We start from the raw sequence: 14781 nt of genomic DNA on the forward strand, positions 1-14781 counted from the left end.
CAAAAGGAAGGATAAAAAAAAAAAATAATTTTATTTTTTTTTTTTTTATTTATTTAATTTAACTCAATAGCAGAAAGAGCCTTTTTAATTTTGATAAATATAATTACATTAGTTTACAACATTTTTTTAGTAATCACAAAATAAATTAAAATTAACATTACTCAAAACTAAATGTCCATGAGGTTAGAGCCTAGGCCATGGCGGCCTCATATGTGAACTTGGGCGACGAAACCTTTAATAATACGGCCCTTGGTCTGTGTGTTGGGCTGCAGCGGCTGTGTGTGGCTGGGTAGTGGGTGTGCAGGTGCCCTCACTAGTCTTCTGTGGGCAAGGTTAGGTGGAGGGAGGGAGGGAGGGCTTGGCAGGGGTATGTGGGCCAAGGCTACAGGCATGGCCTTGGTGTTACTGGCCTGCCTTGGGGGGCTGGGGGTGAGTACAGTGACGGCTGCCCCCAAACTGTTCACTGCCATTGGGAAAGGTCATATAAGGAGAGATGCAGCTGGTAAAGTTGCTCAGGAATGGCTAACAGAGATCATTTCTTATTAGGGTAAAAATTTTGGATACTTATACAAAATTACACCCACTGAACACTGGTGCTGCCACTTTATTGATGGTAGGTTTTAATGTGCCATTGAAATTACTTTTTTTGAGTTACGAATACTTAATTAAGAGGTTCTAGGTTACATTCAATTTTAACAGCAATTGAATACTAACCCTCACAGCGAAAGGCTATAGATTTAGCAGTTATTGGTTATATCACTAAGGTATCTCCTATTTTATTTTACTGCGGAAGTCGCTCCTAGCTGTTCATCGTGCTTTTACTACAAGTTTCAAGTGGAATGTGTCTAAATAATAATGCTTTACAGATAATATTTGAGTGTGCATTGTGGCACATGAAATATGCATTCTATGAGTTGCACGTGTAGTGCGGCGACTAGGCCTGATAAGGGAGCCTCCCATAACCCACTTGGCGAGTGGGGTACCTCTTTGGCCGACTCAGTAAGGAGTGGCTCTCCCGTCATGCTGGGTTCAATCCCAGGCAGCCGGCGAATACCCTCTCCTTGTCTTGATTAATTTCTCGTGTGTTTCGATACATGCAGAGGATGTGTGGGGCTGAGAGAACAGTAGAAAAGAGAAAATCAAATCTTGGGGCATTTCACACTTTCTACACTAACCCCAATCCTAATCAACCGAGTCTAACTCAGACCATGGGGGAATGTAGACATTTGTTTCTCTCTTTCTGCATTCAGAACATTCACAGGTATTGAGCTTGCTCAGGATGGCTTGAGAAGGGATTGATGGTCGTTCACTTATCTTGTTCCTTGTATATGCCGATGGTGAAATAAAACTATTATTATTATTATTATTATTATTATTATTATTATTATTATATATCATTCTTTATCAAACTATGCTCTTCACATGTTGAACACCAAATCTGTTTCTCACTAAGTAAAAGGCAGTGGCCATTTACTGAACTGTGTGTGGTCTTGGTTTTTCCATCCATCACTATTTTACTGAGGCAGTTTATAATCTCACAACATTAATTTACGTCCTGTCCTGTTTGGTATATAACTACACTTGTTGCTTCTTACATTAAAAAAAACTAAATCAGTAGTCAGTACCATGTTTATTGTCAAATGTATTTCTTTCCAGATGTGTGTGCCATTTTCCTTGCCTTTGGGTAAAGCAGTTGGTGGTTCTCTGATCACCCAACTGCTCCCACTCTTACTTGTCCTGCACAACCTCCACCCTTCACCCCCAACGAGCCAGGGCCCGTCAAGGCTCCTCCACCCTCACAATGCCCATCCGTATTGTGGACTACACCTGGCGGCAGACTCCAGAGAGGGTGACACTGATCCTGGACCTGCACCGCACCAGCCCCAAGAATGTGGATGTCGTCACCACCAGCTCCTACCTTAAGGTATCAAGTTGATGGCAGAATGACTATATTGTATACACTAAGTAGTGTTACATTATTCACATGTGGTAGTTCTTTAGTTATGGATGATTCACACCATTGCAAATTTGCTTAAAATAAATACAAACAGACTGTACATATTACCTGGCTACCATACTCTAAATACAAGTCCATTTTCTGCTTCAGGTGAGCTTCCTGCCGTACATTTGTGAGATATTCCTTTGCCACATGATCAAGGTGGACCAAAGCTCAGCACGCATCCTGAAGGGTAACCTGGAACTGAGTCTGATGAAGACTGAACCACAGCTGTGGAAGGATGTTGGTCTGAAGCTCACCAAGGAGGAGATGGAGTGCAGGAGGCAGGAAGCGTTAAAAGATATGGCAGAGGAAGAGAAAAGAAAAACTCAACAAATAAAAGGTTAGCTTCCACGATTGATTTTTAATATATTTAACGAGGAAAGAAAAGTAATGTAAGTAAGTAAGACAGCAAGTAATTGGCTATATTTTGTTATGAGACAAGAGCATGGCAGTAAGTATTTGGCTATATCATTTTGTTTTATATTGTAAGAATTTGAAATTTTTGTATCAAATGTATTATTATTTCATTTGTCTTAAGTCATCCTTACTAAAAGCATCTTAGCAAGTAACCACCATTGTGGTACTTTTCTGGAATTAAGCAACAAAAATCAGGATCATAAGGTAACTACAAACAATTCTCCCTGCTAGTACAGGCAACTCTCACTTTACAGTTGGCTGGCATTTCAAGAAAATAATTGAATGTTAAATATTTGTTTAACAAGTTATGCATAATATGAGTTCATTGGAGATAAATATTACCAAATCTCATCAAAAGACAGAACCCTAAACAAAAGATTTTAATTTTAGTCTAGAATTTGGCATTACTTGCAGTATGACAAACAAATGATTGTTATTGGGCTTGATATTTACTAAAGACAAATCTATATTTGTATGCATTTTATATCTTACCATTTAGGTCGTTCAGGGATCTCATCAGCAGAAACAAGATTGTAAAGAAAATAAAGGTGCTCAAACCTTAAAATGCTTACTTGCAGATTGTATAGTGAGAGTTTTCTGTTTATGGTTAAAAATTCAAAAAAGTTCTGCACATATTACTCAAACATTTGTCACACAAAGTACTGAAGGGTGTTGAATGAAGGCTCTGGCAGTTGTATGAAAGCATCAGTCATGTCATGAAAAGCAAAGGAAAGTTAATGTTAGTTAGAAGCTTTCATAGTTTAGTAAACCAAACAAAGTAAATACACATAAATACACAAGATAAACTTTTTTGATTTGCTTCCCTCCACCATGGCACAGAGGGCTGCTGCAAACGGGAAAAATTTGCTGTGTCACAGCAGATCTTGGCAGATGACCTGGTGAGAGCAGAGCGCAGCAGAATGGTGGAGAGAGAGAAGGAGGAGTTCTTTCGAACGGGAGACCCTCAGGAGAGTGACAAGGAACAAGCAGGAACACATCATCCAGGAAGTTCGGTTCAAGAACCAATAAACTGCACCAGCTCACAAGATGGCAAGCCACAGGCGGAAGAGCCCAGCACCGAACCATCAAGTAAGTTGGCAGTCTGATCCTTCTTAATTTATTGGCTCATCATATGTCCTTGGCTCCCTGTACCCCTAAAATTCTGAACTCAATTAATAGCGGATAGAAAGTAAAAGGCTGTAGTTGTGACCCTGATTTGATTCTACTGGAGGAACTGACCTAGTGATGAGCTCCCTTGTTGCATCTGCATTGGGAAAGTGTGCTGTCTATTGTGGGTGCAGGCCAAAGCCTCTGGGACCCTGCTTCTCAACAGTGAGAGGGTCCCCTACCCTTTCTATTTATTTTGAGAGTGGTTGGGATGGTGCAGAAGTGGCTGCCACCCATGAAACCAGGTCTTGGGTAAATATTCAGAGAGTTCTGAGAGTGGGCACCAGGAATAAATATCCTTGAGAACATCAAGGTCTTGGAAAATTTCACATACCTTGATAACATAATGCAGAACAATGGCAGATTGGGTTGGCCCACGGTGTTATGGACTCGTTCAGCATTAGCTTATGGTATTGTCAATAATGCAAGAAAAAGATTAGGATCTCCAAGTCACTATATATCTAAGATATGGATAGTAAATAGTAATGAAGAGGGAAATAGACACCTTAGGTACTAAGTCCCTTTGCTGAATTGTGGGGTATCACTGTAATGACCTTTGTCAAATCAGCAATTATGCTGTATGACAGAATCAAGATCTTGTATCTACATTGTCCTTGAATGACAACTCTGGCATCATAGGGTGGGTAAGGCAGTGCTCCCCCTGATATATATTCTTGACTCAAGTTCCTCTCACATGATCTATGCCAATTCTGTGTATTTTGGTTATGAAGGTTATGAAGTAATCTAGAAGCCTTGGGCTTGCTAGATTATCTTGACAAACACAGGCAAGTGAGAATATGGTGACCCCCACAGGTGGCATGGGCGTGCAGGCACAGCGAGGCAGGGCAAACAGCACCTGCTCTGAGGAGGGCACAGAGGCTACCCAAGAGGCTGACTATGATGGTGATGGAGAGGACAGCATCCACTACTCCTCCACTGAGAACCTCCACCATGCGGTAAGTAGGAACACAAGGCTGAGGGAGGAGGAGAGTTCACTGGCCTTTCACCAAACAAAACCTGTGTGGCCACTACATAGTTTACCCTTAGTTAAGACTTTCGGTGAGGCAATTTTTCATAATGGCGTGAAAGTTCTGGTGTGTTTCTTAGTCTCACCACAAGGATTCATAGTTTCTTATCATAGTCCAAATAATAATAAATCACTAGTGTTGACACCAGGAAAAAATTAAGTGGTGACCATGTTAACAGGATGCCAATATGAAATATGACAAGCAGGAAGTTAAAAACCGCAAGCAGAAGAAGTCAAGTGCCAACCGCAAGACAGCGGTGAGGGAGAAGGAGAACAAGAAAAGAAACAACTTGCCAGCGGTGCCTCCCGTGCGATCTGGGGGCACCATCAGCGTCACACACACTCCGAGAGTCTTCCCGTCACCTGCCAGGGAGTCTACACACATACAGGAGCAGCAGGTCAGCCTCATCAACATAAAATTAACCAAAGGAAATGACTGTTGTTTTTATATCAATCATTGTCTCTGATGAAGAATTTTAGCAAAATTGTTTGGTAAACAACGTCATAAAGGAGAACAGCAAGTTGTTTGGAGTGCTTGATGCTTATAATTATGAATTGTTATCTTGAGGAACATACCTGTATTCAGTGTTAGAGATGATGACAAGTACAATGCATATTATTCTTGTGGACCTTATGTAGATTAATTTATGTATACAGTGGCTGGAAGCTCAGACAGGTGGGCCCCCTGCACAACAGAGTACAGGAACCAACGTCTCAGATTACACAGAGGAACATTTCAAAAACAAGGCTGTGTGAGTAGATGTCTGTGTCTGTGGTGGGCATGATGGAAGGAGATTTTCAGAATAGTCTTCTGGTCTACAAAATCAGGTTTACTTTTTATGAAATAGTGTGCATATTTAATAAGAGGTAGATAGTTTGATTAAAGAAAATGGTACATGATAAGTGTCTCAAATTTTTCCTTCTTATTCCATAACCTGCCATCAATCCTTTGCAACAATCTCTTCACCAGGACATTGTTCAAGAGTGGTGACTACCAGGGGTGTGCCAATGCCTGCACCGAGGGTCTAAGGATCAACCCGTCCTCGCCAGCCTTCTACAGTAACCGTGCCGCTGCTCATCTGGCCCTCAAGAACATGCACCACACAATCAAGGACTGCTCTAAGGTACTAGACTGAGGTTAACCTTTGCTCTTACTAAACAGAACTTATCTACAATGTCATACAAATCATGCTGTTGTTCAAGTTATTAGACATTATTGTGAGTGACTGTTTGCTATATTATTGCTAAATGATCAGTTTCAAGGCTTTAGAGAGAAGAAATATAGGAACTTGGGCTATTTTAGTGGTAACAAATAGTTGAGTTTCAGTTCATGTCTTTAATATTCATCTTTCTGTCTTCAGGCCCTGGAGCTCCTTACCCCACCCACCCAAGACAACTGTAACTCCCGACTCTTGTGCCATATTCGGCGAGGCACAGCTCTTATTCGTCTGTCCCTGTTGTCTGAGGGCCTGGCAGACTACCAGGCAGCACTGCAGCTCAACCCTGAGAACAAGGCACTGCGTAAGGACGTAGAGAGGATCCAGAGCATGCTGATGGCCTCAACAGACTCTAATGAAGACAGTGGCTGTGAGGATGAAGGGGACAGAGGTGCAGGCAGCTCTAGCACATAGGTGTTTTATCTTTTAATATGCAGGGTCTACATTGTTTTAGATGAGTTTGTTAGGAGAGGAATTTTTGTTGGGTGAGAGGTGTAAGGACTTCATAAGAGAGGGTAAAGGATCTCAGAGCAGAGGATAGGAATTGGTTTCATCTGGGGTTTAATTCAGGTATTTAAAAGTATTATTGATGGAGCCAAGGGTTATGTTTAGGTGGCAGGGTTCCTATCTTAGTGAAGAGACGATAGTGGGAGGGGGCATAGCAAGAAGGATATTATCGTTGGGTAGGTTTAAGAGTGTGAGGGGAATATTTTGTTGACTTTGGAAAGAAATTCAATAAGGTAGTGTGAATTATTTATGAAGATTTTACTTTAACTTCTCAATATTTTATCATTCATTATTGTGTTTCCACCCTGACTCCTAATTGTTTTTCCAAATTGATGTATTGTTTTAGTCAATAAGTGTTTCCATATACAGCTCTGAGTAGTGTTTTCTTTATTAGAGAAATTTGTTATCAGAAGTGAAAAAGTTTGGAGTTGTACAAAAATTATGTTACAGATTTTTTATATGGTTGTGAAAGTGAGAACAAAGTGGAAATGGGTCCACACCATTCTAAAGGTATAACAGGTTTGCTAGAGACTTAACCAGTGTCTGAAACTGAATCGTATGTTTTAGTGACTACCACTCAATTAAAAGTGGTTTCATGTGTTTGCTGTAATACTTTAAAATGGTGACTTCTTATGCTCCACCCAAAAATCCAGACACCATAATCATCAATGAGCCAGCTTTCTGCAGAGGCAAGATGGGGTGTCAAAAATGGCTGTGTGATCATATTGACAAGTTTCGTATACAAGAATAGCTGAAAAGGGATGAGTCCCTAGCCACAACCTTTACTGTAAGAGCTACACCTATTTTAGTCAACTTTTATGAGAGTAATGGAGTGTAAGAATATGTATTCTCAATATTTTGTCCTTGGATTCTAAATATATGAGCAAGAGAAAGGAAACTCATTTTATGGGAAGCTAGATTATTTATTTTGTCAATAGTTCTAGTGAATTCAAGAGTTGTGACTGGCTCGTGCAATAATTAAAGTAAGAACTTTCAGAGATACACAAAATGTTTGGAATTTTACTTGATAAAGACTCAGTTGATAGTTTATTTAACATTTCAGTAGCTCACACTTTCATTCTCTATAGCATGTTAAGCATCTTGTATTTAGAAGGCTTCAAATTCAGTTCACTAATTGTGTTTTTTGCCCCAAACATTTGCATTGAACCTTTTGTAATGAACACTTGAGCACTTGTGTTCAGCACATTGCCTGACTGCACAGAATTGACACAGTAAGTAGGTTGCCTCGCTGACTATGCTGTAACATATTTTCAGGCTGAGAGAAGGTTAATGGAAAGTATACCATAATGGTGTAATTATTTTTTATTTATTTATACATGTATATGAGAGGAATCTTTTGATGTACAATTTATGAATGCAAATAACTGCTGCTAAAAATTGCTTGTCAGCGTAGTCATTAGGAGGAAAAGATCATAAGTGAAACTTTACAGGAATAAGTCATTTTTAGTCAACTTTCATGTAACAGAAGAGAGATCAAATTTTATGGTGAAAGTGGTGATGTTGATTAATTCTTGGAATAGATAATCAGATCAGTAGAGCTAAATAACTGCCTTTCATTTTCACTTAAATTAAGACATACAACTGAATAGTAAAATTTTCAATATGGAAAGAGGTTTAGGCAACAAGTGTATAGGAAAAATGTGGATTATCGAAGGAACACATTCTGCATATGACTCGACTATGCACGACTCCCTTGTGTAGTTTTTGTATGTTTATATATAGGATAAGATATCTACCTCGAAGATGTTGCTTCTTCCTTGGTGAGCAGAAGAGTAGCCGAGTGTTCAGCAACCAAAGACATGCTAAAGAAATACATAGAATTGCCATGCACCATAGCCAACCCATGTTTGTTCCCTCTAGTCCAGGTGAGGCTTGCAAGATTCAGTTGATGAAAGGGATCAACATATACCTAGTCTGTCCCTCATGATGTTGCAGTCCTTTTTTCTTTAGCTTGACTTAATGGGTGACCAAAGGACTGAAACAACATATATTCCTGTATTTCATAAAGTATGTTACACTTTTTTACATGGTCTGTAAAATGCCCATGACCCTCCTTAAATGCACAATAAGTATATCTCCAACAAACAATTTTGTGCAATGTCAATGAATCCTTTATTACAAACAGGATGTGCATGTAGTTCTATATTATATTTTTTTACACACACACACACACACACACACACGAGTTGTATTTTAATTTAGTTGACACTTGGCAGCAAGCAGCCCCTTCTCAGCAAACTGTATTCATGTCACATCTGTATTGTTGTGCATTTATTACTGTACTTCAATGTGTGTGTGCAGTAAGTTTCATTCCATTTAATTTGAGGACAACCTGATATTACACTGTAATGTATGACAATGTTGGAAGGCTAGCAACCTGATGATTAGTTCCACACCCAACACAATGTGATATTATTGCTTCTTTGATATCCTGCCCAATTTGTAATGAGCTGTTTTCTTATGTGAATGAAAGTATAATGAACACCTCCAACGAGACTGAGCATGAATAGCCTGTATCTCAAACATAGTCATACATGACATAGTTCTCATACATGACATAGTTCTCAAAGTTCCAGTTTAAACATGCTCATATTGTTATGCTCACACATGTAGAATTCTCTTTTTTTAATTTTGTAGCTAATTGTTTAGTATTTTAGTTCAAACCATTCTTTGTATTATGTGCACCACAAGATATTTTTTTTCTGAGCTACTTATCCAGTTTTTATCATGCAGCATACTACAGGCTTGTGGACCTGCAGTGGTTTAGTCTTACCCAAACACCCAGATTACTGGTAACAGTGTGCAACCCAGCTCCTCAGGAAGGCAGATGAGCAATTGCTTGGCACTGCTTTGTGATTAGATGCTGATGTCCTCTCCATCAGTATTCAGTAGCATGTTGGTTTCAAGGCATAGCAGCATCCTGCCTCTCCCAACTTGGTGGCAGCAATCCTCATGAGAGGTTGTGACATTTACAGTCAGTGTTCAAGTACATTTAAGACAGTAGGATGAGGAGTGATGTAAAGTCAGTGTCATGAACATACTATTATTATAAAAACACTGAAAAAAGATGTTTATATTTTAACTCACTAGTCCTAATTTAGAAAACAAAGACATTTTATGCATTACAAAAACAGCTACAATAACTCATGACAATAGCCAGCAAATTTTGTTAACACTAAAACTGAACATGGAAATGTCCAGTATAATGGTAATTAAAGCTTTATTTCAGCATAATTTATTTGACTTGATCCCCAATATCCTGTCTGCTAATATTTTGTTTTCTTTATCTCAGAGCTATTTCAGAAAATTACATAATGTGTCCATACACTGCTCTCAAAATAAAAAGTGTATAATAACAAACGAAAAAAGGTTAAATAATTGTGAGTTACACTCAAACATTTATAAAAATATGTATACATGAAAAATATACATTTTTAGTGCACAGCAACTACGACCAAAAGAGGACATTGATGGCCATGCACACACACGCTGCTGCCACCCAGGGACTCTTCCGTTCCCCTATGCGAGCCATCTTCCAAAAAGTTCCAACAGGACTGTAACAAGAAGCAGAAGTATCAAAATGGTGAACAATTCACAATGGAACAGTCGGATCAGTTGAGATTGTCACTTGGACTTTATATAAATATGAGGACTGTGTCAGTGCATGAGGATATTGCTCTTGCTTGAGATTCAGTCAGTGGCTCAGTGCAATTCCTAGATATGGACAGCGAGCAGCACTCACCCTGTCTTCTGCCTGTCGAGCAGCGAGGGGGCGAAGGAGCGGATGTAGGTGCAGGTGCAGATGAGCAGCAGGACTACACACAGCAGACTCTCAAAGTTGAAAAGAGCCGACTGAGGAAGAGATACCGATGGATAAATACTGATAACCAGTTTTGTCAGAGTAAGATAATATGCAGCTTCTAGTACTGATCCATTTCAACTCTACTGGTCTGAATGTGCAAGTACCCCTTTCTGCCACCTCTCAGGCAGCCCTGAGACCACATCACACTGAGAGAAAGTCTAAACTCCCTCCTCCTCCTGTCCTTACCCTTAACTGACCTTTGAAAAAATGCTATCAATTTAATAAGGTTATCATATTAATGAAGATTGGTTGCAAATTTACTGGGGTTGGAATTCCTAAGACTACACTGTCAGGGTTTGCTTATTAATAATGCAGCCCTGTAATCTAGAACTGTTTACCCCCAGCCTACCGTACAACCCTAAGTTAACCAGAGTGCCAGATGTGCTTGTGTCCTGCCTCCATATCCTTGCTAATTAACCGTATACAGTGGCAGTATTTGAAGAGTAGTTCCCCCAAAATGAACTGTCTATAAATAGTCACTGCTAACCTTATGATGGCATAAATATAGTTAAGAGATGTTTTAACTATTGTCTATATATAGATTCTACCACACTCTGGAAGTGTAGTTATATTTCTGCCATACAAAACTGACTGACTGAATTTTGGACTGTCTATATATAGTTCCACCACCATCTAAGGATTAATAATGTGGCCCTGTACCTATCTAGAATGGTCCAGACCCGGCCTGCCGTACAACCCTAAGTTAACCTGACTGCCAGATGTGCTCGTATCCTGCCTCCATATCCTCCTTGCTAGTTAATAATGTGGCTGTTATCTAGAATGATCCAGTCCCAGCCGCATATTCCCGAAGTCTGTACGGGTATGTGTTGCCTACTCTTGAACAGGGCAGGATAGGTTAGGTTATGTAAGGTTAGATTGAAGTTCTCTAATGTAATTTTGAGTAGGAATCACTATGAGAGTATTTTCCAGAACGGCCCGTGGTTAGTTTCGAAGTTACAGCCGAGCGTCTTCACTCAGGAACCACATACCGCAGAGGCTTCGGGAATATGCATCCCGGCCTGCCGTATACTCACCTGGTTGCTATCCCATGTGCACAAGTTAGGCAATATGAGGTATACGAAATAAGGATAGAAAGGGACAGCTGAAATCTGTAGGTATGCCAGTCTGTAGGGGTTTGTATATAACTGGGTAAGTATAAGACAATTAACCCAGTAGCAGTGACGGGCCAAATTTGTGGCTTTACCGTGTCACAGCAACGGGCCAAATTTGTGCCATGATATAAACCAGTAATACTTTCCAAGAAGTCCGCCTCCCCCTCCGCCACTCCAGTCCCCCCTACCCCCCAAGACAAGCCTGGGTAACTGTGGGGAACCGGGGTTTGGGGGGGGGGAAGCTAAAATCACTGAAAAATGGGCTTCCAAAATTTCCCTACAAAAATCCCTAAATGAAGGAAAATTCCCTAGTCTCGAAAGTAAGAAAAGTACTAACTTTATAACCAAACAGCACCCTTCACCCCACTGCTAACCAAGGGGGGCTGTGCCCCCATCTGGACCCTCCCACATGTATGATGCGCCAGAAAATCGTGGGTTTTTTTTGGTGGGGAGCATATTTAAACTACTCCAACCGAACTTTACGACCTTCTAACGACCCCCCTCCTAACCAAGGGGGGCTGTGCCCCCCCCTGGACCCCCCACATGTAGGGAATTTTCCTTAATTTAGGGATTTTTCTAGGGGAATTTTGGAAGCCCATTTTTCAGTGATTTTGGCTTCCCCCCCCAAACCCCGGTTCCCCAGGCTTGTCTTGGGGGGTAGGGGGGGGCTGGAGTGGCAGAGGGGGAGGCAGACTTCTTAGAAAGTATTACCTATAAACCCCCCAAAATAGATGATAAACTGATCACAAATGCTTTGATATATATTATGAAATGGTTTGCGTGAGTGATGATTTTTTTCATTTTTCTCGCTTAGAGGGACCATTAAGAAACATGATCCTCGCTGCTACCGGGTTAAGTAAAAAAGACTGAGTTGTGTACCTTGCAAAGATCACTTTATATTGATGGGTGTATTAATTATTATGATCCTAAACTAACAATGTGTATGGGAACCCAGAGAGAGGAAAGGTTGGGTGCATTCTGGATAGGGCGGAAAGTGTTTTATGGAGACCTCTCTGCCAACACTTTCTTCCCTTTCCTCTGGATTCGACCAAATAAACCAAGTTATCAATTATTGTAATGCGGGGAAAACTGAGAAATCGGTAACCTGTAATAACTGATGTGTTGCTTGTGAATCAGGTGGTTACGAACCGCAAGACAGACAGACGAACCAGATGTGGAGCTGGTGGCGTGACTACGCCTCGGCCGAAGGTGCCGAATGATCATTAGTTAGTTTTTTCATGAAGGATTGACGAGCAGAATTTTTCACCTGTATTGAGTGAGAGAATCAGTTGCTTTGAAACTCTTTCTGAACTGGCGGAACAGGCCAATTGGATGTTAACTAAACCACCGATAAATGCGTTCACTAGCCTCTGGCTAGCCGCAGTCAGTGGGAGGGGAGGTGATAAGCTGACTGTGTGAGGGTATCTCCCTCACACACTGTCTCAACCTCACCCCCACAGGTACGTTGAACCCAGCTCCTAGGGACCAAGCTTGTTAGTGTGTTATCTTGATACAGTGTTAATGTTACTTAAAGAGTGAATTGTAACACACACCGTCTGGACCTCACCCCCACAGGTTCCCTAGCATACTGACTGAGCTGGTACCTCACTTGTGTGTCATTATATAGAGTATGTGAACATTTCCTTTTGTGTGGGCTTATGATCACCCACTTGGTATCTTAACCCCACACGAATACTTTGCCCCATGATTATCTTTGTGAACACATATCGATCGGTGGTTGAAGGGATATATATTTTATTGTATAATTATGCACCATAGAAACTTGACTAGGGTAGTTTTGTCAGCTATGGCCAGGACTCTAAACCTCCATATGTTTTATAAAATTAACTGTGATTGGGTGGGCCCTTCTGATGATTGGAATGATGAGTTGAAATCAGTATTGTAAAGTAACTCGGTAAAAGCTCGCTACCATTACATAATAATGAGTTGTCAATAGCATTGTTAATTAATATCCGTGTGCTCGCTACCATTACCAACAGTGATGAATTGTAAATAATATTGTTACTTAATTTCAATAAGCTCGCTACCATTATATATCAACATAATGTGAATAAACCTCATAATTTAACATTTGTGTTGCGTCACCCTAACAACTAGGAAGCACACTTCAAGTAAAATATTAAAAACAGAGTTGAAGGCAACACATTATTATCTATCTATTATATTATCCAAAAAAACTTAACCGTGCTGCCTACCATGGTGCTGTGGCTGCAAGCTCAGGTGATGGCGGACAGGTGTTTTCCTTCCCCCTGAGGCGCCCTTCTTCCCTCACGCCTTGTCTCTACGCTCCTTCTTCACCCTCTGCTGTGCCTGTGCCTCGCCTTCCTCTATGACAACAAAGCAGCCACACCCAAGACCAAGACCAAGGGTTGACAGCAGGAGAAGGGAGAGAAAAGCTGACAGGGAGGAAGGGAGGAAATAAGGAAGAGAAAAGCTGACAGGGAGGAAGGGAGGAAATAAGGGAGAGAAAAGCTGACAGGGAGGAAAGGAGGAAAGGGAGAGAAAAGCTGACAGGGAGGAAAGGGGGAAAGGGAGAGAAAAGCTGACCGGGAGGAAAGAAGGAATTAAAGGGAGAGAAAAGGAAGAGGTTAAGGGAGAAAGGGAGAGAAAACGAGGAGGAAGAAAGGAGGAAAGGGAGAGAAAAGGAGGAGGAGGAAAGAAGGAAAGGGAGGAAAGAAGGAAAGGGAGAGAAAAGCTGAAAGGGAGGAAGGAAGGATCGAAAGGGAGAGAAAAGCTGAAAGGGAGGAAGGAAGGAAAGGGAGAGAAAAGCTGAAAGGGAGGAAGCCATGAAGAGTTTTCTGGAAAAGATGTGGTGGGCAAGAAATAAGGAATAAGAAGATATTGATGGGCTTGTCTTTTTTTTTTTTTACAGGTTGTGCAGATATAAGGTCTGAGCCGCCTGACTCTCCAACGGGTCACCTGTACAGCAAGAGCAAGAGCAAGAGAGGAATGGACCGAGTAACATTCTCTTTTCCTTTCCACCTTACTTCGAGACGTAGAGAATAGTATCCTGTCTCATGTACGTAGGATGCTGTCTGTTCCGTATGCCATTTGTTACGAAGGCCTATTTGCAAGATTATCAATTCACTTGTGACATCAAGATCACGGTCAAGATCGAGAAGACAGCCGATTATCCATCTCTAGCGTAACATTATCCTCTTCTCTTTTATTATAATTAGTTTTTATCTTTTTTTATTATCATTCATGCCCGTGTCAGCTGTGCCTCGCCTATATGACAGCAAAACACAGCAAGTCACCAGTGTTGCCATCAGCCCATTACCCATTTCCGCTAACACTACCATTTTCCTTTTACTATCATTAGCCTCTAATTTCCACGTTATCACCGGTTTGACTCATTCTATTATTACTTTATTATCAGACTAATAAATAAAGACTCGGTCACTCGGCCCTAGTAGTCCTACCCGGCATTA

General features: G+C 40.8%; 1 protein-coding gene across 1 annotated transcript; it reads left to right on the forward strand.

Moving 5' to 3' along the window:
• The first annotated feature begins 1656 nt into the window (after positions 1–1656).
• LOC127007812 (dynein axonemal assembly factor 4-like) lies at positions 1657–9589 on the forward strand. Its single transcript, XM_050879201.1, has 8 exons — positions 1657–1924; positions 2108–2339; positions 3257–3505; positions 4397–4539; positions 4790–5008; positions 5268–5362; positions 5581–5734; positions 5972–9589. Exons 1-8 carry the CDS (start codon positions 1802–1804, stop codon positions 6239–6241), a joined length of 1485 nt encoding a protein of 494 aa, XP_050735158.1. The 5' UTR covers positions 1657–1801; the 3' UTR covers positions 6242–9589.
• Positions 9590–14781: the final 5192 nt, after the last annotated feature.

Source organism: Eriocheir sinensis, chromosome 36 (assembly GCF_024679095.1).
Source record: "Eriocheir sinensis breed Jianghai 21 chromosome 36, ASM2467909v1, whole genome shotgun sequence".
Taxonomy (NCBI): domain Eukaryota; kingdom Metazoa; phylum Arthropoda; class Malacostraca; order Decapoda; family Varunidae; genus Eriocheir; species Eriocheir sinensis.

Bases quoted from the DNA above. Each gene is read 5' to 3' on its own strand.
- LOC127007812 (XM_050879201.1), top strand. From the start codon at position 1,802: ATGCCCATCCGTATTGTGGACTACACCTGGCGGCAGACTCCAGAGAGG. The intron at 1,925-2,107 runs GTATCAAGTTGA...TTTCTGCTTCAG, and splicing joins CCACCAGCTCCTACCTTAAG to GTGAGCTTCCTGCCGTACAT. The intron at 5,735-5,971 runs GTACTAGACTGA...TTCTGTCTTCAG, and splicing joins CAATCAAGGACTGCTCTAAG to GCCCTGGAGCTCCTTACCCC.